The sequence below is a fragment of the Lutra lutra genome, chromosome 7, assembly GCF_902655055.1.
Source record: "Lutra lutra chromosome 7, mLutLut1.2, whole genome shotgun sequence".
In the NCBI taxonomy this organism is placed as follows: Eukaryota; Metazoa; Chordata; class Mammalia; order Carnivora; family Mustelidae; genus Lutra; species Lutra lutra.
In genome coordinates this window covers 51060706-51076421 of record NC_062284.1, presented here as the reverse complement: position 1 = coordinate 51076421, position 15716 = coordinate 51060706, and the positions used below count along the sequence as shown (strand labels likewise).

The following is a 15716-nucleotide window of genomic DNA, read 5'->3' as shown; positions in this document are numbered from 1 at the left end:
TCTGCTTCATTCTTCTAGACAGTAACACACTCCAGAGTCGGGGACATACATACTGGAAGACTGGGTGGGGACGCGGGGGGTGGGGGGGGAGATTGGGCTTACCCTGATCTGGCTTTCACTTTCCTGTTCTTTCTTCATTTATTCTCCAATTTCTTCTGTCCTTCCTGTTCTCCCAAACAGGCAACCATTAAATATGTTGCCTCTGGCATCCTCTCAGACTCCCGTGGTTCAACATTTCCCTTTAGACCTCTCACTCTCCTCTTCTGGCAGTAATAACCTAGGAGGAGCAGTGTTGCTGGGCAGGAAGTGTGTCTGCATCTGCAGGGCTCCTGACCTTTAGAGGTGGGAGGGGGTGAGGAGAAGGGCAGGGAGCAGGCCAAGGCCAAGGTCAAGGCTGGGGCAGATTCCTTTTCTTCCTGATGCAGAATCCCTTTCAGGAGAAACAAACAAAAGGTCATCTCAGGCCAGAAAGAAAATAAAAAATGAGGAGGGAGGAGAGGAGAGAAGAATGGATGTCAGAGAAATCAGCCCTGTTGGGAATTTGTCCAGGGGGTAAACCAAAGGCATTAAGGAATGTGAAAGTATTTTAAGGGTGACTTCATCTTTATCAAAAGCCAAAGGATCCACATTGTCTGGCTCTAAATTTTAAGAGATGGGATTAGCTAGGAATTAAAGCCTATATTGTCTCATTTGTAGATAGGTTCTGGCCAGCTTCTCTCCTTCGGCGTTCCCACACTGTCCTCGTCTCCTCCTCTAGTCTCCACTTGGGACACTCCCCGGGGGTTAGGCTCTCGACTGTGGAGACTATCTTAGGAAAGCAACTCACAAAACCCTCTTTGCTCTTTGGGCTCCCAGTGGTTCACGCAGGAAAACACAGCTTCTGTGACCCACAGAACAAGGTGACAAGACACACCCCACCCATCATGGACAGAAAATTAACTCATAGTAGTCCAAATGCTGCCTCATTCACAAAACTGTCACCAACTCCTTCAACTCCAGTGTAGCTCCATCCTTACCCTTTCGGTCACATGCATTAGCCCTGTAACAGGTCCTTGGGCCTTACCTACTGTTCCTAAATCCTAACTGCTCTGAAAACTGAAGGGGTTTCTTTCAAAGTGGCTCCAAAACTCCTTTAGATGCAAAACCTGACTGAATTAATGGCTCAAGCCTACTTATTATCTTTATGCTTCATTTATGCTGTATGCCCATTACACATTTCTTTGAGGAAATGTCACAGTTTATGAACACTGCCTCAGATCGACTCCTCTAGGGATGTTTAAGTAATGTCACCCACGTACGTACACACACACACACTTACACATTATTGCTTTTGAAAATCTGAAAAATTCTAAGTTTCAAAATGCATTGGCCCCAAAAGTTTTAGGTAAGGGATGTGGACCTGTATACACAATTTAGTCAGCCCTTATTTAATTTCAGTATACAATATATGGCCCAATGAAGTCATAAGCATCTCTGTAGAAGCAACTATATTGTAAGTTTCTGATTTATTTTTCTGATTATTTGTCAGAGAGAGAGCGCGCGCGCGTGCGCGCGCACAAGCAGCGGGAGGGGCAGCGGGAGAAGCAGGCTCCCTGCTGAGCGGGAGCCGGGGCGGGGCGGGATGCGGGACTATATCCCAGGACCCTGGGATCATGACCTAAGCCAAAAGCAGGCACTTAACCAACTGAGCCACCCAGGTGTCCCCATTGGCACATTTATTGATCAAAGATTACCTGGTTGTTGATTATCTAGAGCCTTCTCACAAGTTATAAAAATTGTATGAAACATAGAATTATTCAAGAGGAGCAAGTTTTCAGACTCCTGCCAAATTCTGTGCAGTCTGTTTCACATTTCAGAGGGCTCAGTGTGTTCTTTTCCGGAGAAGCAAGAAGGAAACCATCCCAGTACGCAGGCACTCTACCAGATGTTGTCACGTACTTGGTTTTGCATAATTCCCGTTAAGAGGTGATAGTAGAGTAGATTGGCTCCATTTTACAGAAGAGAAGTAATAAATAGGCTTGGAGACGCCAAGTTTATCTTGACTGAGATCACCCAATTTATAAATGGTTGATCTGCCATTTAAATAGAGTGCTCCTGCCCTTCCCCCCATTTGCTGCTTCCTGATTTCTGGAACCCTTCAGTTTGCTCTCCTGGACTCCAAATGGTGACATTCAACTCTAACTAGGGTTTAGGGCCAGGATTCTGGATTCTTTGCCTTTGTGATAAGCACTTATGTACTAGTAATGAAGGATAGTCAGAAGAAAAGCAGGCAGGGACAAGGGGCCCCCTGCTCTAAAGAGGAAACCACCCTTAAAAGGATTTTACATCACCCTGGAAGTCTTGCAGGATTTGCTGCCTTTAGTGCCCACAGTTCTTGGTCACACCACTTCAAAGAATAAAGAGGCAAACCAGACAGAGTGGTGGGCAGCAAAGCAAAGTTTACTGAGCAAGAGTATAAACCTCTCAGAGAGGGAGGGGGCCCCAGAGTGTTGCCCCCCTCTCCAGAGTTTCTCAGCTTAGGGGTTTTTATTGTGGAACTATTTTAAGTATTGAGGGTGAGTTACAAGGAAATAGCATTCTTGTCAATAGCTTAACTCCCCAGAGACCCATATTTCAGTTTCCTGGAGCCCTAACATCACCCTCCCTTCCTTGAGGGATGTGGGAAACTGAGGCAGAAGGGAAAGTAAACAAAATTAAGTTTCTTCTTGACCTGCAGCCCATTGACAAGGACCTGAGATGGGCAGAGTATGACATTCCTCCAGGAAATTCCCAACTGTCTTAAGGTTGATGACTTACTAGAAGAAAAAACAACCCTAACTTGACAGTAGCAAGGCCGCTAGCATCCCGAGAGTCTTCTATAGCATATCAAAGTCCTTTTGGACACCTCCCCTTTTCCTTGCCTCCCCCAACTCCCAAGTATATGATCAACCATTCCTCACAACCCCAGCGCAGCAGCTCCTTCTGCCCACGGGTCCTGTCCTTATGCTTTCATAAAATCACCTGTTTGCACTAAAGATGTCTCAAGATTTCTTTCTTGCCCGTGGACTCCAGACCTCACCAACATTCCCAAATGATATCAACGTGCTGCCGTAGGTGAGAAGGGCCTGTTCTTGGGAATCATACAGTCGTGGCACGAAATCGAAGCTCTGCTGCTGAGAAGCAGTTGTGACCACAGATAGTAGCTGTTGGCTCTCGGAACCTCAGTTCCTTACTTGTAAAACGAGATGAAACCTACTTTATAGGGCTGTTATGAGGATTGTGTGAGACCCGATGGCCCGTAGTAGGCTTCAGCAAATGGCGGCTGCATTTGGTGGTGGTGTTGCTGGGTTCGCTTCCCACAGAGAGCTCCTAAACTCTTTGACAGGATTCCCCTGGTAGCGGTGCTATGGTACAAAATGCAGTATCAGCACAGCTTACAACTGGGGGCACATTGGCTAGTATGTGGATATGTGGGGTCCTGTAAAACTCCTCAAATTTCATCCCTTGGGTGGCTATGAAATTTATATTCTTTTTTTTTTTTTAAAGATTTTATTTATTTATTTGACAGAGAGAGATCACAAGTAGACGGAGAGGCAGGCAGAGAGAGAGAGAGAGAGAGAGGGAAGCAGGCTTCTTGCTGAGCAGAGAGCCTGATGTGGGACTCGATCCCAGGACCCTGAGATCATGACCTGAGCCGAAGGCAGCGGCTTAACCCACTGAGCCACCCAGGCGCCCCTGAAATTTATATTCTTGGGGCTAGTGCAATCCTTAGAACTGAGCAAACAGAGCCCTTGCCCTGGGCCTAGCCCTTCAGGGGTACCCTACCCTTTGGAGTGCCTTCCACATGGGAAGTCCTCGTGCATCTGGTACTGACTGACTGGTCAGGTGCCCTGAGCTTGAACCAGCACCTGTGTGGGCTTACATCCCATTTCTCCCCGTCAGGGCACTGTTCCCCATGGATAGAACCAAACTGCCACTCCCTAAAAGTTCTAAAAGTTCTGAGACTTGCACATATGCAGCCATCCTCAAGTCCTAAAGCCAAGCGCAGATTCCAGGACGGTGGCCTGGGAAGTGGGTCACTCTCTCTGGCAGGCATAGTATTTCCTTTGTAGGATCACATGAATGTGGGTCACCAGAATGGTGCTCATATATGATTTTGGGTTGAAACACATCCTGGACACAGTATGAATTTAGGACTCTGGGTCACCGATGGTTACTACTGACTCTTGACGTTGAGAGCATATGTGGGAGGCTTTCATTCATTTCTGTTCTTACTGCTCTGCTGCTTCTGGCCCACAACACTTGACGGTGGCAAGGAACAGTAAGCAGGAGAGTGAGGTTCTTATTTCCTGGAACGGAAGAACGGATCTCGCAGACAAAGGAGAGTGAGTAAAAGGATGGAGCTTTAGTAAGCAAGGATGCAGAAAGAGCTCTCAGGAGTGAGAGGGGTCCTGACCAGGATGCCCAGGGGGGCTTTTCATCTCTGGCCTTTAATTAGAACTTTACCAGGAAACTTGCCAGTGGTTAGGTCAGTGGGCTGGAGCTAAACATGATGCTTGTACATTGTGTGAGAGTCTTTGTTTCTTGTGACATCTGTTTTGTTAGGTCTGATTAATCTTTATAGTTTACTTCTCCTTTGAGGCCTGGTCATTTTTTGTGGTTATTTTCTGTTTCCTGTGGTTACAGAGTAATTATGAGGAAAACATTTTAACCGTAGCAGTTGGACACAGGGCTGGTTTCCCCTGGAGTTGGGACAGAGTAATCTGAATTTTTCTTTCTGATCTTTGTTTTTGTTCTGTCTCCATGTCTACATACCTAAAAAACCCTCAGAGCTTAGTTGGAGCCCCTCTTCTTTCCCTACCTACAGTCCCATCCTTTCCCTATTCAGCAGCACATGGTCTTCACCCTGTCAGCTCCCACATTGGCACCCAGCGTGTTTACTCCACTGTTTGCAAGCTCCACACCATGTGGAGATGGGGGTAGCTCTTCCGGTCTCCTGTAAGGACTTTTGAGACCATTGCTTTGCAGTGCCAGTGGGGCACTTCTGATCAGTGTCTTCTCTCACCTCTGACTGATAGACGATGATGTGCTCTCTTGGGTTAGCCTTCATAAAGGTAAATGATACTCCTTCCTTATATAAACAGGACCACTGTTCTTACTTTTCCCCTGGACTCCTTGCCTATCATCCTTGCTGATGGGTATGTGTAGAAGGTAGGAGTGTTGTGAGGTTAGTTAAAAAAGCGTTCACATTCTAAGAATGCAATGATTACAACCTGTAGAGTTCAAGAGAAGATATCGTGGGAAGATGCTTTGTTTTATGTTTACACTATAAAATTCCGAATGACAAATTCTACATGACCAGAAAATGGATTATCATTCTCATTTTCCTTCATACTCTCGGTGCCATGGTCTGAATACATGTTACCCCTAAAGTCACATATTGGAATCCTAACGCCCCATGTGATGGTATTAGAAGGGAGGACCTAAGGTAAGTGACGTGGGAAACAAAAGCAAAAGAAAAATTAAATTTCCTTACTACTTACAGCCCATTGACAAGTCCTTGAAATAGGCAGAGTGACATTCCTTGAGGGACACAACTGCCTCAATGTTAATACTTTGCTAAGGGCAAAAGGCAACTTTAGCACAACCCCCAGGATCCTGTAAGTCTACTTTAACATATAAAAATTCCTCTGGAAAATTCCTTTATCTCTACCCCCCAATATACATGTTGGCGATTATCCTGCAAGCATATGACCCACTGATATACATTTGAAGGGTCTTATGCCTGAGGGTTTACTAAATAGTAATAAATGATCATTTCCTAACAATAGTTAGCAGGATCCTGGAAACCTTGTTTCCAAAAAACCTGGGAGGCTTATGCTATCCTTAACCTTCTCCCAACTTCGAACTATATAATGGGCCTCTCCTCATGACCCCAGGGCAGCTCTTTCTGCCCACAGGTCTTGTCCCCTGCTGGGCAAGGAGCCCTATGTGGGGCTTGATCCCAGGACCCTGAGATCATGATCCAAGCAAAGGCAGATGCTTAGCCAACTGAATCACCCAGGTGTCCCCATCTCTGACCTTTTATTAAGACTTTGCCAGGAAACTTACTGGTGGTTAGGTCAGTGGCCTAGAACTAGAAATGACGTTTGTACATTGTGTGAATTTTTGTTTCTGTGACATCTGTGATATAGGCATGTATTGCTAGGTCTGGTTAATCTTTATAGTGAACTTTTCCTTTGAGGCCTAATTAGTTTTTGTGGTTATTTTTATTTTCCGTGGTTACAATGCAATTATTAGGAAAACATTTTAACCCTAGTAATTGGGATAGGGTGGTCTAAATTTTCCTGATCTCTTTGTTCTCTCTCAGCATCTGCATACCTGAAATGCCCTCAGAACCCAGTCAAGGGCCTCTTCTTTCCCTCCTAAAGTCCCATCCTTTCCCTAATCATGAGGTTGCTACGAGATGTCTGCAACCCAGAAGACGGCCCTACCCAAACATGCTGACACCCTGAGCTGGGACTTCCAGCTTCTAGAACTGTGAGAAATACATTTCTGTTGCTTATTCAACACCCAGTCTGTGGTATTTTGTTATAGCCACCTGGACGGACGAAGCTACTGGGTGAGACTTGCATTTGTGGTTAATGTCAACAAGGTAAAGTAACAGGGTAAACTTGGAGAGAGTCACTGGAAGCTGGTGTGCTCGGGCAGCCGGAGTGAGGGGTTGTGTGACATAGTGTCCTGAATCAGGACATTGCCAGCACTAAATCAACAGGGTAGGAAACTGCAGTGGCTGGGAGTGCTACATTGGTTAAATTCAGGCAGGTTTTGAAGAGTCATGACATTGTACTTCCTTTCTCTTATGGTGGAAGAGGTAAAATTAAGTAAGAATGACTTTATTGGCAATAAAGTCAACTTTGTGTTCTTTATTGCCAACAACTTTATTGGCAATAAAGAACACAATGAAGTGGTTCCTAGATCTAGCAAGACCAGACTGATGTGGGAAACAAAGGTAGAAAGAAATGTAGATAAAAAAGTCTTTATAGGGGTGCCTGGGTGGCTCAGTGGGTTATAGCCTTATAGAGGTGCCTGGGTGGCTCAGTGGGTTAAAGCCTCTGCCTTCAGCTCAGGTCATGATCCCAAGGTCCTGGGATCGAACCCCACATCGGGCTTTCTGCTCAGGAGGGAGCCTGCTTCCCTTCCTCTCTCTCTCTGCCTGCCTCTCTGCCTACTTGTGATCTCTGTCTGTCAAATAAATAAATAAAATCTTAAAAAAAAATGTCTTTATAACCTGCAGCCCAACAAATACTTGAGGCAGGCAGAATATAATCCTCCAGGAAGCTCCCAACTATCTTTTTTTTTTTTTTAAGATTTTATTTATTTATTTGACAGAGAAAGATCACAAGCAGGCAGAGAGACAGAGAAGAGGAAACAGGCTCCCCACCAAGCAGAGAGCAGGCTCCCCACCAAGCAGAGAGCCTGATGTGGGACTCAATCCCAGGACCCTGAGATCATGACCCAAGCCAAAGGCAGAGGCTTAATCCACTGAGCCACCCAGGCATCCCAGCTTCTAACTATCTTAATGTCAATACCTTGCTTGAGGGAAAAACAATCTTCATTTGACAATAGCAAAGACTCCAGGATCCTGAGAGTCTTCTTTAGTATATGAAGATCCTTTTGAAACCTCCCTTACCTTTACTTCCCCCAACCCCAACGTATATAATCAGTCACCCCTCACAACCACTGGGGCTATAGCTCTTTCTGCCCTTAGATCCTGTCCTCTGCTTTAATAAAACCGCCTTTTTGCACCAAAGGCATCTCAAGAATTCTTTTTTTTAAAATTAACATATAATGTATTATTTGCCCCCGGTGTACAGGTCTGTGAATCGTCAGGCTTACATACTTCACAACATTCACCATAGCACATACCCTCCCCAATGTCTATAACCCAGCCACCATATCCTTACCCCATCACCCCTTGTTTTGTGAGATTAAGAGTCTGTTATGGTTTGTCTCCCTCCTGATCCCATCTTGTTTCATTTTCCCCTTCTCTACTCCCCAAACCCCCCACTTTGACTCTCAAATTCCTCATATCGGAGAGATCATATGATAATTGTTTTTCTCTGATTGACTTACTTCGCTTAGCATGATACCCTCTAGCTCCACCCACATCATTGCAAATGGCAAGATTTCATTTCTTTTGATGGTTGCATAGTATTCCATTGTATATATATACCACTCTTCTTTATCCATTCATCTGTTGATGGACATCTAGGTTCTTTCCATAGTTTGGCTATTGTGCACATTGCTACTATAAACATTTGGGTGCACATGCCCCTTCGGATCACTACGTTTGTATCTTTAGGGTAAATACCCAGTAGTGCGATTGCTGGGTTATAGGGTAGCTCTTTTTTCAACTTTTTGAGGAACCTCCATGCTGTTTTCCAGAGTGGTTGCACCAGCTTGCATTCCCACCAACAGTGTAGGAGGGTTCCCCTTTCTCCACATCCTTGCCAACATTTGTTGTTTCCTGACTTGTTAATTTTAGCCATTCTGACTGGTGTGAGGTGGTATCTCATTGTGATTTTGATTTGTATTTCCCTGAAGCCAAGTGATGTTGAGCACTTTTTCATGTGTCTGTTGGCCATATGGATGTGTTCTTTGCAGAAATGTCTGTTCCTGTCTTCTGCCCATTTCTTAATTGGATTATTTGTTCTTTGGGTGTTGAATTTGATAAGTTCTTTATAGATTTTGGATACTAGCCCTTTATCTGCTATGTCATTTGCAAATATCTTCTCCCATTCTGTGAGTTGTTTTTTGGTTTTGTTGACTGTTTCTTTGCTGTGCAAAAGCTTTTGATCTTGATGAAGTCCCAATAGTTCATTTTTGCCCTTGCTTCCCTTACCTTTGGCAATGTTTCTAGGAAGAAGTTGCTGCAGCTGAGGTCAAAGAGGTTGCTTCTTGTGTTCTCCTCAAGGATTTTGATGGATTCCTATCTTACATTGAGGTCTTTCATCCATTTTGAGTCTATTTTTGTGTGTTGTGTAAGGAAAGGGTCCAGTTTCATTCTTCTGCATGTGGCTGTCCAGTTTTCCCAACAGCATTTGTTGAAGAGACTGTCTTTTTTCCATTGGACATTCTTTCCTGCTTTGTTGAAGATTAGTTGACCACAGACTTAAGGGTCCATTTCTGGGTTCTTTATTCTGTTTCATTGATCTATGTGTCTGTTTTTGTGCCAGTACCATGCTGTCTTGGTAAATACAGCTTTGTAATAGAGCTTGAAGTCTGGAATTGTGATGCCACCAGCTTTGGTTTTCTTTTTCAACATTCCTCTGGCTATTTGGGGTCTTTTTTAGGATTATTTGTTCCATTTCTTTGAAAAAAATTGATGGTATTTTGATAGGGATTGCATTAAATGTGTAGATTGCTTTAGGTAGCATAGACATTTTCACAATATTTGTTTCTCTTGTAACTAATAAGTGATAAATATTTTGTGGTAAATGTACTTTGAAACAATGCAAGTATTTCATTCCTAATCACATTTTCAATGTACTTATTTACTTATATCAGTAGGGGCTCATAGTTTCTTGTTTAATTTAAGGAGTTATATAGCCTGTCCCTGAATTAGTCAGTGGAAGCCCTTTAAATCTGGCTTCTGGGTGCTATTGCCATGTCCCCATGATTCTTTAGGCAGTTCCCTGCTTTGAGAAACAACAAGATGGTCCAAGCTTACCTTATATTTTCCTTGCCCTGGAACCAGTCATTTCTCCAAAGACGCCTGGTTTTTTTTCTGTGGAGAACAGAATTTTGTGTGTTTATGGTTGTTGGGGTGAGAGAGCTCCAAGACTCTGTCAGTGGACAGAGCTTGGGAATATAGCAAAGAGATCCAATTACAAACACACACATGCAGACCCACACACACAGTTACATGTGTGTTATTTATATATTTACATGGAAAACCATGAGTTCACACCAATACCTCCAATGCCAGTCTAACCCCACGGGGCTCATATTAGTTTTCTCCCTTTCTGTATTTATATCCCCATTTCCATATTTATAACCCTTTTCCCCCATATTTTCTTCAGTATTTTTACTTATTTGATCAATCTCCACATATGTAACCAGTCTTCCATAGTTGCCGCTGTCCCCCTTCCATATGTATGTCCGTTGCCTACTCTGACTCCGACACTCCGTGCCAGGCTGCCTCCCTACATGGATGCTCCCCATTTCAGTTTCCATACCCCACACCAGGTCACCCTCTGAGTGGACACCTCCTCTAGCTGCTCAAGCTCTGACTCTTCATGCTGGATTTTCCCCTATCATACCTCAACCTAAATCCCTCTCACCTCTAAATGGATGCTCCATTCACCTGTCTCGGGCTCTGACTTACATTCTTCACACCGGCCCCACCCTCCTGTGGATGCCTACCTTGGTCTGCCCCATCTAATAGCTTCAGGAATAAATTGTATAGGAAGGGAAGAAAGTGGAAATAAAGGGAGGAATGTGAAGAGAAGGGAAGGAAAGGGGAAGAGATGGGGAAATGAGCAAAGGAAAGGAAAGAAGTTCTATTTGTTGAAAATTCAAATTATGCATTAGCATTTTCTGGATTTTAAAAATGTTACTACGAATATATTATTTCATTAATGAAATATTATCTATTTAACTATTTCCCTACTCTTGGACGTTGAAGTGACTTCCACTGATAAATAATTTGCACAGATACTTTTCCTTAAGAAAAATTCTTCTGATAGGAATTATTAAGTCAAGAAGTATAAATAATCTTAAAGTTGTAGGTACTTTTAGGTTTTCACACCTTCCCTTTCAGTGAAGTTGTACTTATATCCCCACCTACCAGTACACAGGTTGGGCCCATGCCAACTATATCCTTTGCATAATTTGGCATTATCTTTTATTTTATTTTTTATTTTATTTTATTTTTTTTTATTTTTTAAATTTTTTTCTTTGGGATTTGGAGAGACTATTTTCCAACCACAAATATTTTTAAAGTAATATCTGGCAGTTTTCTAATCAACTGAGTATATTCTTTTCTATGATAAACCACCTCAGATCTTTCAGCAAGAAAAAAGCCACTAAGTTTGAATAAAGACATCACCCAAAGAATTAGGACACAAAATTTGCTTTAAATATTTTTTCGGGGAAAGGACACTACACTTCTACTCAATTAAGAGAAACAATTTTACAGTCTTGAGGTCCTTTATTTATCATGCCATGAATTCATAGGGAATGGGTTCCAGCAGTTTGGGCTCCTTTCCGTTGGTTCTCACGAAATGTGCTTCTCTGGGTGGAGCAGGCTGACGCTTCAGCTGAACCCAAGTACCTTTCTCTTTGGCTTCCTTCTTTTTCTGATCATTTTCCTTTACACGCTTCAGGAAGCTATCTCGGCTCTTTGAATGTTTAATATGCTCAATGCGGACATTAATTCTCTTGGCAAGAATCTTGCCCTTAACTTGTTTGTTTACAACAATACCAACAGCATGCTGAGTAACATTGTAGACTCTTCCAGTTTTGCCATGGTAACATTTGTGGGGCATTCCCTTTTGAACAGTGCCCATTCCCTTGATGTCCACAATATCACCTTTCTTGTAGATTCGCATGTATGTGGCCAAAGGAACAACTCCATGTTTTCTAAAAGGCCTAGAGAACATGTACCGGGTACCTCTCCTCTTTCCCTTTGTGTTGGTCATTTTGGCAAATTACTGGAAGATGGCGGTTCCGCTATCTTTTATTTTAATCTGACAGTTTGATAGGCAAAATACAGCTTCTCATTATTACTTAACTTTGCATATCTTTTACTGAACAGGCCATTTCTAAATAAATTCTTAATAAATAAATTCAGTGTCTCCTCTTCCCTGAGATTCTCTCCGCTGCATGACACAAACCCTCATCCATCTGATTTTTGCACACACCCTCTTGAAAGTCTGTAAACACAAATTAAAAACTCTTTAGATTTGAGTGGATTGTTCATGATGACTGACTGATGTCTTCAGTCATGCATTCAGCATGTTGAATCTGGGATTGTTTAGGAAGATATCCAGGGAAGATATGGTTCAGGAATTTCTCCTAGAGAAATTTTCCTAGAGGGAAATTACAAATAGTGCTCAGTTTGTGCAAGCACTGTGGACGTCTCATTATTCACCCATATTCAGTCTGGCCACACGCCCTTTCATGGGTCATGCCAGCATCAGTGTTTACTGTAAGGGCCTATTTAGACAGAGAGATTCCTTCCGGTTAAACAGTGATTTTGTTGTTTATGCAGTAAAACTTAAACTGACCCTGCCCCCCCCAGGGGACTTACTTAAAAACAAGTCCCAGAAACCAGTCCCAGGTAACAAAGCCCAAAGACAATGGTGGGTCAGGCCAGGTGGAGGTATCCAATCAGTGGGAGCACATACGAAGGAGTATGGGCTCCGCCCTCTGGGCGCCTTTTGGGCACCAATTCTGACCAAGGTGATAGGCTAGGTCAAATATCTACTATAAGGTAAATTGTAATTCAATTGGTCACTTATATGTGACCTAGCATGACTGTGCAGCTTTCTCTGTGTGTTACCTGTGCGTGGCCAGGCCTAACCACATGGCCTTTGTCCTTAAAAGCTAGTCTAAGGCAGAGAGAGGTCGCCTCTTTGCAAGAGACGGCCCTGGCTGGTCAGTTTGATTCTCGATGCTTGGCGAGAAATAAAGCTTTGCTTGATCTTCGCTTTGTATCAGTCTCGCTCCTTTGATTACTGACCTAACATTTACCATTTTCCAGATTATCTATAGCAGCCTGGACATCCAGCTCCCATACCTGGGCTTCTCTTCACTTCCTCCTCTTATAATCTACTTGTCTTGCCCAGATTAGTCACCTCAATCACTTCTTAAGTGACTCTTTTAATGTTAATCCTAGAATGGAAAGAGATTTAGATAAAAGGCCAAGACTAGATTTAAAAAAAGAACAAGCCATTTGCAAAATGAGAACTTTCCCCCCTGAAGGCCCTGTTTAATGGTGACACATGTTTTTTATTCTGAAGAGGCAGCATCACATCCAGAAACAACCAAATAGGATGAGTGCGACTCCCTATCCCCACAGTTCTTTCCTTCTTCACAGTTGTGGTCACTTAAATCCATCTTGAGGAATTCATGGATTCAGCAAAATATGAGTCTTACCGTGGGTCATGCTTCTTTTTCCTTATTGTGGTAAAATATATGTAAACATAAAAATTGCCATTTTAATCATTTTAAAGTATACAATTCAGTGGCATTAACTGCATTCACAATGCTGGGGAACCATCACTACACAAGCAAAAATTCTGTCACTCAGATCACATTTTGTGTTTATCAAAGTAATACTTGCACAGAGACAGAAGCTACCATCTCTTTCCCACCACTTTCTGAATCCGGTCCAAGTCCTAAGAGGCACCACTTCCTGCGATGGCTAATTTCTTTGTCCTTATCTTTTGATCCTAATATGGATTCTTTTGTTCCCATCGCATTTATATATTTATTTTGCAAGTGTTTATTCTTTTTCTATTGTTACGTTTTCATCCTGTTTTTCTTTTATGAAAGCAATATCTCCTCTGATAACTCAGAATACAGCAACTCAAGATCTAATTATTAGTTATTATGATTTTATCTTCCGGTCCCTGATTTGTGAGGTTTGTTTTTACTTCTTGAGTTTTGTTTGTTTATTTGTTTTGGGTGGGCAACAAAGCAAAGTTTATTGAGTGATAGTACAAAGCTCCCAAAGACAGAGAGGACCCAAAAGGGTTGCCCAACTTCGTGTTTTTTAACTGCAGTCTTCAAAGAGATATGGAAACCATTCAATATGTGAAGAAAATGGACTTTGCAAACAAAAAGGACTGATTTTGTAGACTTGGACAAGTAAATTTCTCTTTAAAATAAAGATAATTCAATATTATTAAAAGATATATGGAAACATACAGGCATGTGAGTGTTTGGTATGTGTCGTGTGTGTGTGTGTGTGTGTGTATGTGTGTAATACCAGGGAAGTGGTAAGTGCTGAATTTATGGTAGATCTAATTTTTCCTCTTTTATGTATTCACTTGTCAAAAATAACAAACCCCACAGCACCTACAACGTGTATGAGGCGGGCCACAAGATGGCACTAGTGCACAAGTTTCAGGATCAGAACTATGAAACCATGCTCAACTCTTACCTGGGTCCCAAGCTTTCTTTAAAAATATGAGTACTCATGGGGTGCCTGGGTGGCTTGGTGGGTTAAAGCCTCTGCCTTTGGCTCAGGTCATGATCCCAGGGTCCTGGGATCGAGCCCCATATCGGGCTCTCTGCTCTGTGGGGAGCTTGCTTCCTTCCTCTCTCTCTTTCTGCCTACCTGTGATCTCTGTCTGTTAAATAAATAAATAAAATCCTTATATATATATTACTCATGAATTTGGAAGTTTCCTTCCCATTTCTATTTTTTGAAACAATTTCAGAAGAATAGGTATTAATTCATTTTTAAATGTTTGGTAGAATTCCCCAGGGAGGCAGCCATTCTGGAAAATAATATGGAGGTTCCTCAAAAGCTAAAAATTCCTCAAAAAGTTAAAAATACAACTACCCCACCCCCCAGCAATTGTACTACTAGGTATTTATCCAAAGGATACAGATGCATCCCAATGTTTATAGCAACAATGTCGACAATAGCCAAAATAATCTGAGAAGAGCCCAGATGCCCATAGACAGATAAAGAAGATGTGGTACACACACACACACACACACACACACACACACACACACTGAAATATTACTCAGCCATCAAAAAGAATGAAATCTTGGCATTTGCAGTGATGTGGATGGAACTAGAGAATATTAGGCTAAGTGAAATAGTCAGAGAAAGACAAATAGCATATGATTTCCCCCATATGTGGAATTTAAGAAACAAAACAGATAACCATAGGAGAAGGTAAGGAAAAATAAAATAAGATGAAAATTGAGAGGGATGCAAACTGTAAAAGATGCTGAACTCTAGGAAACAAACTAAGGGTTGCTGGAAGGGAAGGGTTGGGAGGTTGGGGTAAGTGGGTGATGGACATTAGAGAGGGCATGTGATGTAATGAGCACTGGGTGTTGTATGAAACTGATGAATCACTAAATTCTACCTCTGAAACTAATAAAAAATAAATTAAATAAATAAAAATTTGAGTACTCAGGTACATATTTTACTGAATAGAATCTGAAGATTAACTGATAATTTAACCATAATTTTCTCTGGATGACAGAATATGGTTAATTGTTTCAATAGTACTCTTTTCTTACTTAACAATTACTATGCATTATTCGAGGGATATAAATCAAAATGATATATCTCTGTAAAACAGTACAGTTTCTAGATGTTATGATACACAACTCTTAATATTTAGGAGGGCAAGAAACTAACATAAAGGTACAAACTGGTGACTCACTATTTTCCTGTCACTATTTGAAATTATTACTCCAAAGCTAATCTCATGAGCAGACTCCTTAGAATGTTCTTTTACATCTAATTCCATTAAAAAAATTAAAGACACTGCTCTCTCCACCACCTCCTATCTCCACATTTAAGAACACTATAATTAAAAAAAAAAGAACTCTATAATTAGGTCTCTTTGATTTCTTTTAAGAATAATATAAATCAGCTAAATAGAAAAGAATAAGAATAATACTAAAACATATACACTTCCATCAGTATTTTTTAAATGTTAATGATTAGCCATATTTGGTAAAGATATTTTTATTAT

General features: G+C 41.9%; 1 protein-coding gene across 1 annotated transcript; it reads right to left on the bottom strand.

Annotated features, from left to right (window-relative positions):
• Positions 1–11100: 11100 nt before the first annotated feature.
• Positions 11101–11711, bottom strand: LOC125105600 (60S ribosomal protein L21-like). The gene has a single exon (XM_047739210.1). It carries the CDS (start codon positions 11682–11684, stop codon positions 11202–11204), a length of 483 nt encoding a protein of 160 aa, XP_047595166.1. The 5' UTR covers positions 11685–11711; the 3' UTR covers positions 11101–11201.
• Between the last annotated feature and the right edge of the window lie 4005 nt (positions 11712–15716).

Excerpts from the sequence above, each read along its gene's own strand:
- LOC125105600 (XM_047739210.1), bottom strand. The coding sequence starts at position 11,684 with ATGACCAACACAAAGGGAAAGAGGAGAGGTACCCGGTACATGTTCTCT.